At 33.9% G+C, this 13,119-nt stretch overlaps 1 protein-coding gene across 1 annotated transcript in view; it reads right to left on the reverse strand.

The window, feature by feature from the left end:
* LOC137646977 (alpha-amylase-like) overlaps positions 1 to 2,007 on the reverse strand; it is a 23,108-nt gene extending 21,101 nt beyond the window's left edge. The window contains exons 1-2 of the mRNA XM_068380049.1: positions 1,925 to 2,007; positions 1,556 to 1,645 (exon numbers count right to left, since the gene is read on the reverse strand). Coding sequence (XP_068236150.1) covers positions 1,556 to 1,645; positions 1,925 to 2,005 — 171 coding nt within the window. The 5' untranslated portion in view covers positions 2,006 to 2,007. The remainder of the gene's footprint in view (positions 1 to 1,555; positions 1,646 to 1,924) is intronic.
* Positions 2,008 to 13,119: the final 11,112 nt, after the last annotated feature.

The following is a 13,119-nucleotide window of genomic DNA, read 5'->3' on the forward strand; positions in this document are numbered from 1 at the left end:
GAGGGCTATATATATCTCATTATTTTCATTCCCAGTGATATTGTTAATTAACATTTCGTTCAATGTGCTGCTATATTTAAGCATTACCCTTATGCCTATTTTTTTAAGTGGTATTACTGTGTGAAAAACATTCATGGAATGGTAAACAAAGAGTGTAATTCATTGCTCCCTTTTTCTCTAACTGGAAAATCACAATATGTTTTCTTTGGTTCATTGATACAGTTTTCTTTAAAAGAAAATGCTTTGGATAACAAAATTTGCAGTAATTTTTTCAATTTGGGTAAACTCATCTTCTACTATGTAATATAAAGGGCTTGCTTGTTCTTAATGTAGATAGCGGAAAATAAGATTTTTTTTTTTTTTTTTTTTAAGAATGGACTGAATATAATGATTGTATGGTAGGTGCTTAGTTGGATTTCTAAATATGGAAAATCAATATTTATTGGCCTATCTGACCAGGAAAAACGCTAAGAACGAAATACTGCCATTTTTTTTTCAATTTTTATGGACCATTTTATGGATGGAACCAATAAATCAATAGCAGCACAAAAACCGTCAAAATTAAGATTTAATTTTAAAGCTAAATTTACACTTTTTGATACACACACAAATTAGTTCAATAATAACATCGGTTGGTAATGGTAACTCATAACAATCTATACTCTAAACTCTAAAGTACCCGACAGAATATCCAATAACTCATTAATAGTACATTAAAACTGAGTAGTCTGTGGTTGGACACTATGCTTTTATTTTGTAGTTTATCGTAAAGATCAACGAATTCTTCTATATCTGTTAAGGTGAAATAAAGACTGAAATAGGAGAAAGTATTCAGAAATTAGGAACTAATTCCAGAGAAGAAGTTATCAAGGATTTTAACAAAAACTTGAAACCAATTCTAAAGCATTAAAAATCCTTGGTTGATTCGTTAATTTTTACTGTAATGTCATTGGCTAATCTATGTTTTGAATAAAACTCATAAACCGGGTAATATAATAAGGCCTTTTAGATATAACTTATCAAAACATTTAGTAAGATTACAATCTCCGATTTTAGGCTCTATTTTACCTTCGCATATAAAAGATTCAGTTAATATTTGCAGTAAATTGCAAAAAAAAAAAAAAAAAAGAATACATAACGTCAAACCACTGATTACTTACAGATGTGCTTGTTAATGACTCGTTGATATTCCTGTTTGGTGCTTTAAATTTTTATGAGTTTCCATAAAGATGAAAATTGATTCACCCAAGAAACTCCCAAAACATAATGAATATTGGACTAATTAAATCATGGTTCCAATATAGTGGGTATAACTATCTTTTTTTTTATCTATATATTTATCTAACTATCTATCTATCTATCTATCTATAGTTCTATCTATCTATCTATCTATCTATATATATATATATATATATATATATATATATATATATATATATATATATATATATATATATATATATATATATATTTATATATAAAACCTCAATTGGCAGAGGTTATCTGGACGTTAGCCCTGACAGGTTAGCAGCCATTCAGAATTTATCTTGGTTACCTGAACACCACCAAACCCTTTGGGTCCGAGAAATTCCTCACATTCTCGAGCGATGTCCTTCCACGGCCATTCAAAAAGATGAACGATCGCCTGTGGAAACAAACGAAAAGGATTATTAAAGTCAAATATTCCTTTGTGACGTAATGGAAGGTGTGAAATATTCCTGTAAGTCGAACGCCTATGACAGTGATGCACCACTCAATTTCAGTTTCTTTTTTTTATTATTTTATGATGAAGAGTCATAAACTATTATTGATATTGAAAAATTTAAAAATGAAAGCTTAAGACAGCGTAATAGGCTTGAAAATTTCGATTTACGTATCGAAAAGTAAATGTTACTGATGGAATTCTAAAAGACACAGAACTTACTTGTCCATTTGTCACGCCTGGGTCCCACTGTCCAAGGCAAGAAGCGGCGAGTGCCAACAGAGATGCAACAAAACGAATCATATCTGAAATATTGACACCGTTTTACGCATCCGTTTGATAAGGGATTGGATGTCGGTCGAAAAGATTTAACTTCTGAGCGCCTTGATTATATATCAATGATTGTATTTTAGGGAAATTGGGAGTGTAATCCCTCCACCCCAACCCCCACCCCTCTCTCTCTCTCTCTCTCTCTCTCTCTCTCTCTCTCTCTCTCTCTCTCTCTCTCTCTCTCTCTCTCTCTCTCTCTCACGTTAAATATGACCCAGGACTATGTCAGCACTTACGTCTTAGATAACCATGGCAAGGGTCAATGGTATTTGAATACCCTTACTAATACTGAATCCTTCAAAGGAAAGGGCATTACTTTAGAATTGATGTAACATTTTGGTTGCAATTAAATGTAAAAATATCAGCACTAGTGTATTTGAAGGGACTTCGTAATGTTGTATGCGTGTGGGAACTATTATGATTACAATTCAGGAAAAATTAAGTGAACAAATAATAGTCTTACTAGCTATGGCGCTATACTTGCTGCAACTAAAAATTCTCTCACACGAGCCTTAACGACTAAGTCTTAAATCTACCAAAGTTATCTTGACATTACCTCATATCCTGTGAAGAAAGGAGTAACTCATTATCTGGGCCTGGCGCTTCATTTTATAGTGGCAGCTATTTAGATAAGGGATTATCAACTTCAATGATAATATTTTTAGAACTTTAGGTTGCCAGCTTCTATACCTAAATGTTTGCGGCTCTTCAGGGTCACTAACAGGAAAAATATGACAGAAACAATCAATAGATAATATGAACTTCACAGCAAAATGCATATATATATATATATATATATATATATATACATATATATATATATATATATATATATATATATATATGTATATATATATATATATATATATATATATATATATATATATATATATATGCATATTCATACGAAGCTGGTCTATATTATTTTATTCACGTATTTCATTTGTGTATAAAAGAGATATATAGCAAGTTTGTAAGGTGAGTTCCACTCTTGTTTAACTAAGTAAATATATATAAGTTACATAAGGCTGTTGTCATTCATTTAGTTATACATTCATTCAGTCCCGTATATATAAATTTACATCACTTTAAAGAATTAGATTTTCATTTCACGTACTTTTGTTACGAAGTCTTATTTAATTTTGTTAAAAGGTATGCTGTATGACACATGCTAGGGATTGCATCTTGTTTCTACGTGGTTATGAAATGCATTAAGATTCTAAATCTAGACTAAAGATTATTCTTTCTTTAATCTTATGAGAGGAGGTGAGTGGAGTTAGCCGAGAGTGTTGCCTTGTGGACGATGAATGGAACCCCCTCTTCAAACTGCTAAGTTTGCAACCTGACACCACGAGGAACCGCCCGGACCTTGTTGCTGGAATCAACTGGAATATTCCAGAGAGCATTTGGATGATATATATAGGACCTACCCATGCTTAGGAATGAGAGATCCAGCCTGACCTTCTGAAATAGATAACATCCGCCAATCCTCTCTCAAGCATTTATTCAGGCACTACAAATTTCCTCTCCAACGTGCAAGTGTTTTCTCTCACGTGTGCATAGTGTTTTCTCTCAAATGTGTATAGTGTTTGTTCAGACTGTGGAATTTTTGTAATTTTGATTTTGAAAGAAGTAAAGTGTATTTGTGATTACAGTTTAGATTGTAACATTTATTGATTGGTTTTTGTGACTGGCCCTGTGAGATTTGGTTAAAAGGTGAAGTGTATTTATTTTTCCCTAACAATTCGGTAACCTTGTGTGAGCCCAAAGGACGTAAGATTAACAGTTACATATATGTAAGTGCAATTACTGTTTATTTACAATAGTGTTGAAGTGTCAACATTTTTCATGAATTGTCAAAATTAGATATTTTCATAAATTAATTTCCAGTGAAACAAGTGATTGTATAATTCTTAAAGTGTCAATTTTGTCTTGGTCTAGTTCAGATCTAAATTTCGAGTGATTTATTTTTGGTATTATATTTGAATTGTCCTTTTTATAGAACATATATATTTTTTGAAGTGTGTATTATTTCGATCATCAATACTTATTTCAGTGCTTTGTTCGTATCCCCTGACTAAGAACCGAAGTGAGAGGTTAGTTTTAGGATAGTCCCTGTGAAAAGTAAAGAAATCACCCAGTTTTTGTATTGATTGTAACGTAAAGAGACCTTTAGATATTCAGTGTCCATATATACTATCGTCTAGGAATTGCATATTATTCTCCGAGCTTGGAGGTTTTCTCTTGTGTTTCAGAATATGTGATATAAAGCAAGTGAGTTTGGGAGCTTAGGAACTTACATAATTCGCTAGTCATAATATATATATATATATATATATATATATATATATATATATATATATATATATATATATATATATATATACATTAAAATACACAATTTTCCGTGTATTTATGATAAATAAAATAACCCACAATGTATGAAAAATAGAAGTTTATTTAGCTTTCGAAGGGACCATCTCCCTTCCTCTTCAGAATACAAATAGTTACAAATTTTTGAAACAGAGGTACAGAAAGGTTCTTAAGAGATAAAAAGCCCGTTACAGTCTTAGCGAATATTAACAGCATTTCACGGTGGTTTGTTTACATCTTTTAACAATTCCTTAACAATAGTTACATTGTTTTTTACAATATTATTTAAAAACTGATCCAATTTAAAATTACTTTTATATATATTAAAATTATTAGAATTCTGAATTAAAACTGCTTCAATCAGTTTCCGTCTATGTGTATCAGGCATTGATATCAATTTGTCCATATTCTTAAAATCTATTGGGTGATTTTCCCGTGTCATATGTTTAAAAACAGCGCTATTTTCATCACCTCTTCTAATGGAATCTCTATGTTCTCTTTTTCTTCTCTCAAAATCTACTGATTCTCCTATGTAAACTTTATCACATGAACCACATGGCAGACTGTAACGGGCTTTTTATCTCTTAAGAACCTTTCTGTAACTCTGTTTCAAAAATTTGTAACTATTTGTATTCTGAAGAGGAAGGGAGATGGTCCCTTCGAAAGTTAAATAAACTTCTATTTTTCATACATTGTGGGTTATTTTATTTATATATATATATATATATATATATATATATATATATATATATATATATATATATAAATACGTATATATATATATATATATATATATATATATATATATATATATATATATATATATATATATATATATATATATATATATATGAAGCATGTGTTAGAATAGGAAATGAAGTGAGTGATTGGTTTCCGGTGAGAGTGGGGCTGAGACAGGGATGTGTGATGTCGCTGTGGTTGTTTAACTTGTATATTGATGGAGTGGTGAGAGAGGTGAATGCTCGAGTGCTTGGGCGAGGATTAAAACTCGTAGATGAGAATGACCATGAATGGGAGGTAAATCAGTTGTTGTTTGCGGATGATACTGTACTGGTTGCAGACACAGAAGAGAAGCTTGGCCGATTAGTGACAGAATTTGGAAGAATGTGTGAGAGAAGGAAGTTGAGAGTTAATGTCGGTAAGAGTAAGGTTATGAGATGTACGAGAAGGGAAGGTGGTGCAAGGTTGAATGTCATGTTGAATGGAGAGTTACTTGAGGAGGTGGATCAGTTTAAGTACTTGGGGTCTGTTGTTGCAGCAAATGGTGGAGTGGAAGCAGATGTACGTCAGAGAGTGAATGAAGGTTACAAAGTGTTGGGGGCAGTTAAGGGAGTAGTAAAAAATAGAGGGTTTGGCATGAATGTAAAGAGAGTTCTATATGAGAAAGTGATTGTACCAACTGTGATGTATGGATCGGAGTTGTGGGGAATGAAAGTGACGGAGAGACAGAAATTGAATGTGTTTGAGATGAAGTGTCTAAGGAATATGGCTGGTGTATCTCGAGTAGATAGGGTTAGGAACGAAGTGGTGAGGGTGAGAACGGGTGTACGAAATGAGTTAGCAGCTAGAGTGGATATGAATGTGTTGAGGTGGTTTGGCCATGTTGAGAGAATGGAAAATGGCTGTCTGCTAAAGAAGGTGATGAATGCAAGAGTTGATGGGAGAAGTACAAGAGGAAGGCCAAGGTTTGGGTGGATGGATGGAGTGAAGAAAACTCTGGGTGATAGGAGTATAGATGTGAGAGAGGCAAGCGAGCGTGCTAGAAATAAGAATGAATGGCGAGCGATTGTGACGCAGTTCCGGTAGGCCCTCCTGCTTCCTCCGGTGCCTTAGATGACCGCGGAGGTAGCAGCAGTAGGGGATTCAGCCTTATGAAGCTTCATCTGTGGTGGATAACGGGGGAGGGTGGGCTGTGGCACCCTAGCAGTACCAGCTGAACTCGGTTGAGTCCCTTGTCAGGCTAGGAGGAACGTAGGGAGTAGAAGTTCCCTTTTTGTTTTGTTTCATTTGTTGATGTCGGCTAACCCCCAAAATTGGGGGAAGTGCCTTGGTATATATATATATATATATATATATATATATATATATATATATATATATATATATATATATCTGTGTGTATGTGCGTGTACACTTTTATTTAATCCATGGCGTATTGGTGGCTGCCAAATCCAAAGATATTTCTCCGACTTAACACACCTCCAATCAGGCTTGAGGAAAATACAAAAAACTGTAATTATATTCATATATATATATATATATATATATATATATATATATATATATATATATATATATATATGATTACTTAAATGCATAAACACATATGTTTATTGTAATCTTATCCCTAATATTCGAGATTTTAATTTATTCAAATTACCCAGAAATACACTAATAACGAATTACCTCTGCTATGGTATCACATATCCATAGGGAAATTCTTTAAATAATGAATACATCTATCCAGCTAAGGATTCGATCGTCGGCGCCGATAGAGGTAAAGGTGAGCAGCAACGGGTTAAGTGTTGCTGTTTACATTTATTTCTATCGGCGCTGAGGTTCGATCCTTGGCTGAACAGAGGTATTCATCATTTAATGGTTGGCTGACATGCGTTAAAATTTGTCCATGGAAAATTGAGTGATATAGAGAAGAAGTATTTTTTCATAGAAAAAACAAATCAATCAGTGTTTCTGCTCAGGGCTCTCATATACAGCAAATTCATTTATACGATTCTGCAATTGATAAAAGGTTACACATTAATTCGTCTATGCAAATGCTGCATTAAATAATAGAGGCAAATGGAGTTTTGTGGACTACAAGGTATTGTTTAATTCTATGTAGATAAACTAAAATGTTTATAATCTATAATGCAGGAGGAAATATAATATTATCAAAATAAAATATAAGCAGAAAATAACTAGATAAGATTGATGAAAGGAAGGAAAATAAATTATAGTGATAATATCTCAAAATTTAATGTAGAGAGATGTTGTTAATTTACGAACATGTATGGATGAGAGAGAGAGAGAGAGAGAGAGAGAGAGAGAGAGAGAGAGAGAGAGAGAGAGAGAGAGAGAGAGAGAGAGAGAGAGTTTTAGATATTTTTGTGTTATTATTCCACTTAAATGTCTATCATTTCTCCTCTGAAGTGTCATCTGCTCTCTATTCGCGACACATGCATGATGGCCTCATTTAAAATAATCATTATATAGTACAAGCTGAGTATTCTAACCAGTAGCAATATTATTCAGTTTTTATATTAATCCTTGGAGATAGTGTATAAAATATGTTTTCATAAATTACGTTTCTCGGAAAAAAATCACATTTTACTAAGTGAATCAAGTATAGAAAAATCTGTAAAACTTTCAACACCTATTCTAGAAAAAAACCTATTTTATACATTACCTCAACGATACTTTAGTATTAAAAGTCCCTATGTATCTTGAGCGTTAACTTGAAAGCACTTTATGACTTGTTCATGGAACACCATGGATCTTTGAATCTGACGGCTTTAGGTATGCGTGCGAAAGTCTAAAGACCTAGGAATGCATATCCCGGGAATATGTGATAGGAATGCTTTTTCCAAGCTTAAATTCGAAATACTGCTTGCGCAAAGATAACAAGGCTGGATCCAAATGGAAATGTTGATGACAAACCTCAAGTTCCTCGTGCTAATATGGACTGGGATTTTTAGTAAGATCTACATCTTGAAATTATGTCATCGTAAATGTTATTGTGAAGGTCAGTGAGATAAGATACTCTTTTTATGTCACAATGAGGTCAAAGAGAGAGAGAGAGAGAGAGAGAGAGAGAGAGAGAGAGAGAGAGAGAGAGAGAGAGAGAGAAAGAGAGAGAATGCTGTATGTTTCAATTAAGCATGGAAATTATGAGAGAATGTTCAATTTCACCATCGTAAAACTAATTCTAAAAGTTTCCAACAAGTAGCAGATATTTGAGTGATTAATGGATTTTGCAACCTGGCGTTAGAAATATAATGTAGTTAGGTGTGTTTGTAATAATCTAAATTATTATTATTATTATTATTATTATTATTATTATTATTATTATTAGCTAAGCTACAACCCTTGTTGGAAAAGCAAGATGCTATAAGCCCAAGGGCTCCAACAGGGAAAAGTAGCCCAGTGAGGAAAGAAAATAAGGAAATAGATAAATAATTAAGAATTAATGAACAATTAAAATAAAACATTTTAAAAACATTAACAATATTAAAACAGATATTTCATATATAAACTATAGAAGGACTTATGTCAGCCTGTTCAGTATAACTTTTGCTGCAAGTTTGAAGTTTTGAAGTTCTACTGATTTAACTACCCGATTAGGAAGACCATTCCACAGCTTTGTCACAGCTGGAATAAAACTTCTAGAGTACTGTGCAGTATTGATGGCAAAGACATTTTATTAATTTTTGAAAGATGACAAGAATAAAGAACGTGTTAGAATTTCAACATACATAATGTCACATCTGAATGATCATAATGTCAAACTGCAAGGGAATAAAAACATCTTCAACTGGATCTCAGCAATTCGAGCTTTTAATAAAAAAATTGGAACTTTTTAACAACAATATTCAGAGCCCAATTTTCCCTTTTCCCAAACATTTGGAGCAACGCAAAGATGTAATAGATACTGAATATGTCCAATTTATTGAGAACTGATCAATAATCTCAAGGTATGCTTTGATGGATTTGTTCTTGGAAAACAGTTGCTGCTGTTCATTCCAAACATAATTTTCAGTCGAAGCAAAACTCCCCTGCAAATGGGCAGGTTTTGCGCAAATCCAACTGAAACTTATTGAGTATCAAGGAAGGCTCCCCTGCCAATTTCCCTACTCTTCACAGATTAGCACTGCAGATTCTTACAATGTTTGGCTCCACTTACTGCTGCGAGTGTGCTTTCTCAACTATGAGTGTCATGAAGAACAAGTTCCGCGCCTGTATGACCAGTGAACACCTCCGCCACTGACCGACTTACTTTTACCCCATTAGTACCAAGATTTCAGAAAATGACAAAAACCAACAGCAATTTCTCTCATTAAAGGCTGGTTGTGGGGTTTATTTTTTTAATTTTATCATTTGGAAATTTTTCATTTTATTTTCTGATTGGTAAAATTCATTTCCTGTTATATTTTAATACCATGTTCTCAGATTGATTGCTTTATTTTGATGTTTTCATGTAATAAACATTTCCCGATCTATACATGTAATAGTTAGAATAGTAATATTACATGTTTAAAACAAATGACGTAATATGTCATGTTGGTTGGAAGAGCTAACCGTGAGATTTGCTGTAGTCATTCAAATTGTAAGCAGGATGTATACTGCTAAGTTGCCATTCTTTCTTAATGTCAACACATTGTCTCTTCGTGTGAAAGTTTGTGACGTCACCGGATGCAGGTGTCTTCCGATTCCGTCACTTAGCTAAATTAAAGCAAGTATACGATATTTGGGATATCGGTAATTTGTTCAGTTCATATCTAAACTTCACCAGAATTGGTCATGTGGACCAACACAGCTTCCTCCAGTGATGGAGATGTTTAACTCAGTTGTTTATTCACAATAAAACTTAAAAACCATTAAGATGTATTCAGTAAACCATTTAAATACATCTGAAACAACTCATACTCAAATGTGTGCTTAAGACAGTAGCACACCAATAAATGGTGGCAGCGGTTAAACTCTAAGACAGCGATTAAACTCTAAGAATTAGAGAAATATCTTCAAGACTTCAAAATAAATAGCTGTAAAACCAGAGAATGATCTTCAAGACTTTAAAATAAAAGCTGTAATACCTGATAAAGATCTTCAAGAACTCAAAACTATCTACAAGAATCTACAATTTTGACTAAGTCCAACGGAAATGCTAACACCAACATATGTTAGTATACAAATTGAATCTTCAATCAACATCCTAGGAAACCCAAGGACTGGCGTTCAACAATTGCAAAACATATCCAGGAAGAACTACATTCAACAAGAAACTAGAACGAGACATCGCTAACAAAACATCAAGAGAGAGAGAGAGAGAGACGACGAGTCGACTTCATATAAAGCTAAGTACAGAGATTTTGTATTCATTTCAGTTTGGGCAGTGAAGTGTAGTTATCACAAGTCGTTAGTCAATTATTACTGGGGTGAGTGAATTCCTAAACTTTGTTATAAGAAACTCCGAATTCTCATTTAGAATTTTTCTTTCTTTGTGCTAATTCCTTTTTCTTTCATAAACTCTTGGGGGGAAATGTATTGGGATTAGTAACATTGTTGGGGGAATTTTATTATACATATGCGTTTACGCAGTGGGCGTCTGTACTCATATAGATATTTTGATAGGATTGAAAGGGGTCAAAGAGATAGAAAAAAAAAAATACAGCAGTCATGGCTCCTCCTGTCAGCCCTACCCCTGGACCTAGTGGTGTAGGCCAGGCTAATCCTCCTCCAATTGTGACGCTTGTAAATGCCAGGTCAGCAATCCTTCCTTTTCAAGGCCGTGTCAACGGGTTCTTGCCACAAAATGTGGAGTCATGGATTTCATCCGTTGATGCCCATTTAAATGCCAAACAAATCGTAGATCCTTTTGTACAATTACAAGAAGCTAAAAGTTTTATAGATTTTTCTAAGGGGGATGCGAGTGCGTATTTAAGAGGTGTTTCATTTCAGGAAGCAGTTACTTGGGATGATTTCAAAGTTAGGTTACGCGCGATCTATGGGGGTGAGGAAGCTTTGGATGTAGTGTTAACGTTACGAAATACACTTAATCAAGCCACTATGAATCGGCTTAATGTTGTTGAGAGAGCAGCTCTCATAGCTGATAGGCTTAACGAATATCAGGACATTTTAGGTAATTCCACTTGGGTTACTAACGATAATATCTCTGTGAAAGATTTTTTACGATTAATGTATTTAACTTGCATGACACTTATGTTGCCTGAAGCTTTAGTGCGGTGCTTTGATAAGAAGTTAATGCCTGCAAGTACGGAATTGGATGTCTATAAACAGATAAAGAAACACATGTCCAAGTGTCCAGATCTCGATCCCGTGTTAACTCAAGTTTTTGCTAAGAATGAAACAAAACCACAAACAGTGAACGTAATTAACAATCCAGTAGCGGGAGTGACGTGTTACAACTGCAAACGTCAAGGTCACATAAGCGCAGACTGTAGAACGAAATTTTGTTCAGTTCACAACACAGGATCACATTCTTATAGTCAATGTTACGCGCGTAAGACACAACAATATCCTAGAAATACACAGTCAATACCACAGTCAGTTCCATATGGAAATAAAAAGAAAAATCCTCATTTTAACAATAAGAAGAAACAACAAAATGTCAATGCAGTTCAGAGTCCGAAACAAACAAACACTTCTTCAAATATCGCTGAGCCTGGGCCGTCAAACCAGACCTCGCAAAGTCAGCCTAATTTTCAGAATGTGCAGAGCAAAGCAAATACCACATAGTTAACTCTAGAGGGGAAGAGAGTGATGTTGGGTCAAGGTCATTTATGTCAACATCAATAGTATTGAATAATCAATTTAATGTTTTATCAGATAATTGTGAGACAATAGATTTTCCTATGAAACACACGGCCGAATTAAGTAAAACAGTGCATGCTCCCGTAGATTTGCAACGAATTCATACAATAATAAGCCAAAATGAGTTACGGCCAACCTTATATGCTGTAAATTTAGAACACAAATCCTTTACGTTATTTTTTGACTCTGGTAGTCCACGTAATATTATGGATTTGAAGACGCATCATTTGTTGTTTTCGAACTTTCCGATTGAAAAATCAGGAATTAGACTTTCAGGTATAGGAAATAATGAATTAAACGTCATAGGCATAACTCATATTCAGTTCAGAGTCGGTAATCGCACGTTTGCCGATACATTTGTTGTTGTGAAAAACATTAATATGTATCCAGCTGTAATTATAGGATACCCATCTATGGGAAATCAAAACATTATCTTAGCTCCTGCCAAGCACGGCGTGTATATCAAAGGGAAATTCTATAAGTCTTCTAATACTTTAAAGTCAGTTTTGGATAAAAAGGAGACGACAAATGAAACCGTAACGTACGTTGAAGAACCAATAACTTGTCTCACTAATAAAGAAATAATATACGCGACCCAGCAGAATTCTCGTTCACCCGTAATATCATCTTGCACGCAATATATCGAACCAAACATACCTTCGAATTTAATAGTGCAAATAAAGAAAACACTACCGGGATCTGAAATATTAATCCTTTCCGATACTTTGAAAACCAACGGATTGTCTGTCACACAAGCTATTTATACAGTAGGCTCACATCAGCAATGTAATATCGAAGTCTGTAATCATTTAAATAACACTTTAGTAATTCACAAAAATCAACATATCTTGGATGTAGAAGTTTATAAACATCGTATTCTTACCGTTGCTGAAATCAATCACTCTCAATCAGTTGCGGATGAATCCCTTTTACGATCTATTAAAAATAAAATCAGTAAGGACATTCAAGACGAAGAAATTCAGCAGAAAATTTTTGAACTTTTAAATAAATATACAGATGTCTTTTCCACTACGGATGGATCCTTAGGAAAAACAGATGTGATCGAGCATCAAATAAGGTTAAAAGACAAACAGAAAATTATATATGTACCCTCGTACAGACTCCCTATGAAATTCCAGAATGAA

The sequence above is a fragment of the Palaemon carinicauda genome, chromosome 9 (genome assembly GCF_036898095.1).
Source record: "Palaemon carinicauda isolate YSFRI2023 chromosome 9, ASM3689809v2, whole genome shotgun sequence".
In the NCBI taxonomy this organism is placed as follows: domain Eukaryota; kingdom Metazoa; phylum Arthropoda; class Malacostraca; order Decapoda; family Palaemonidae; genus Palaemon; species Palaemon carinicauda.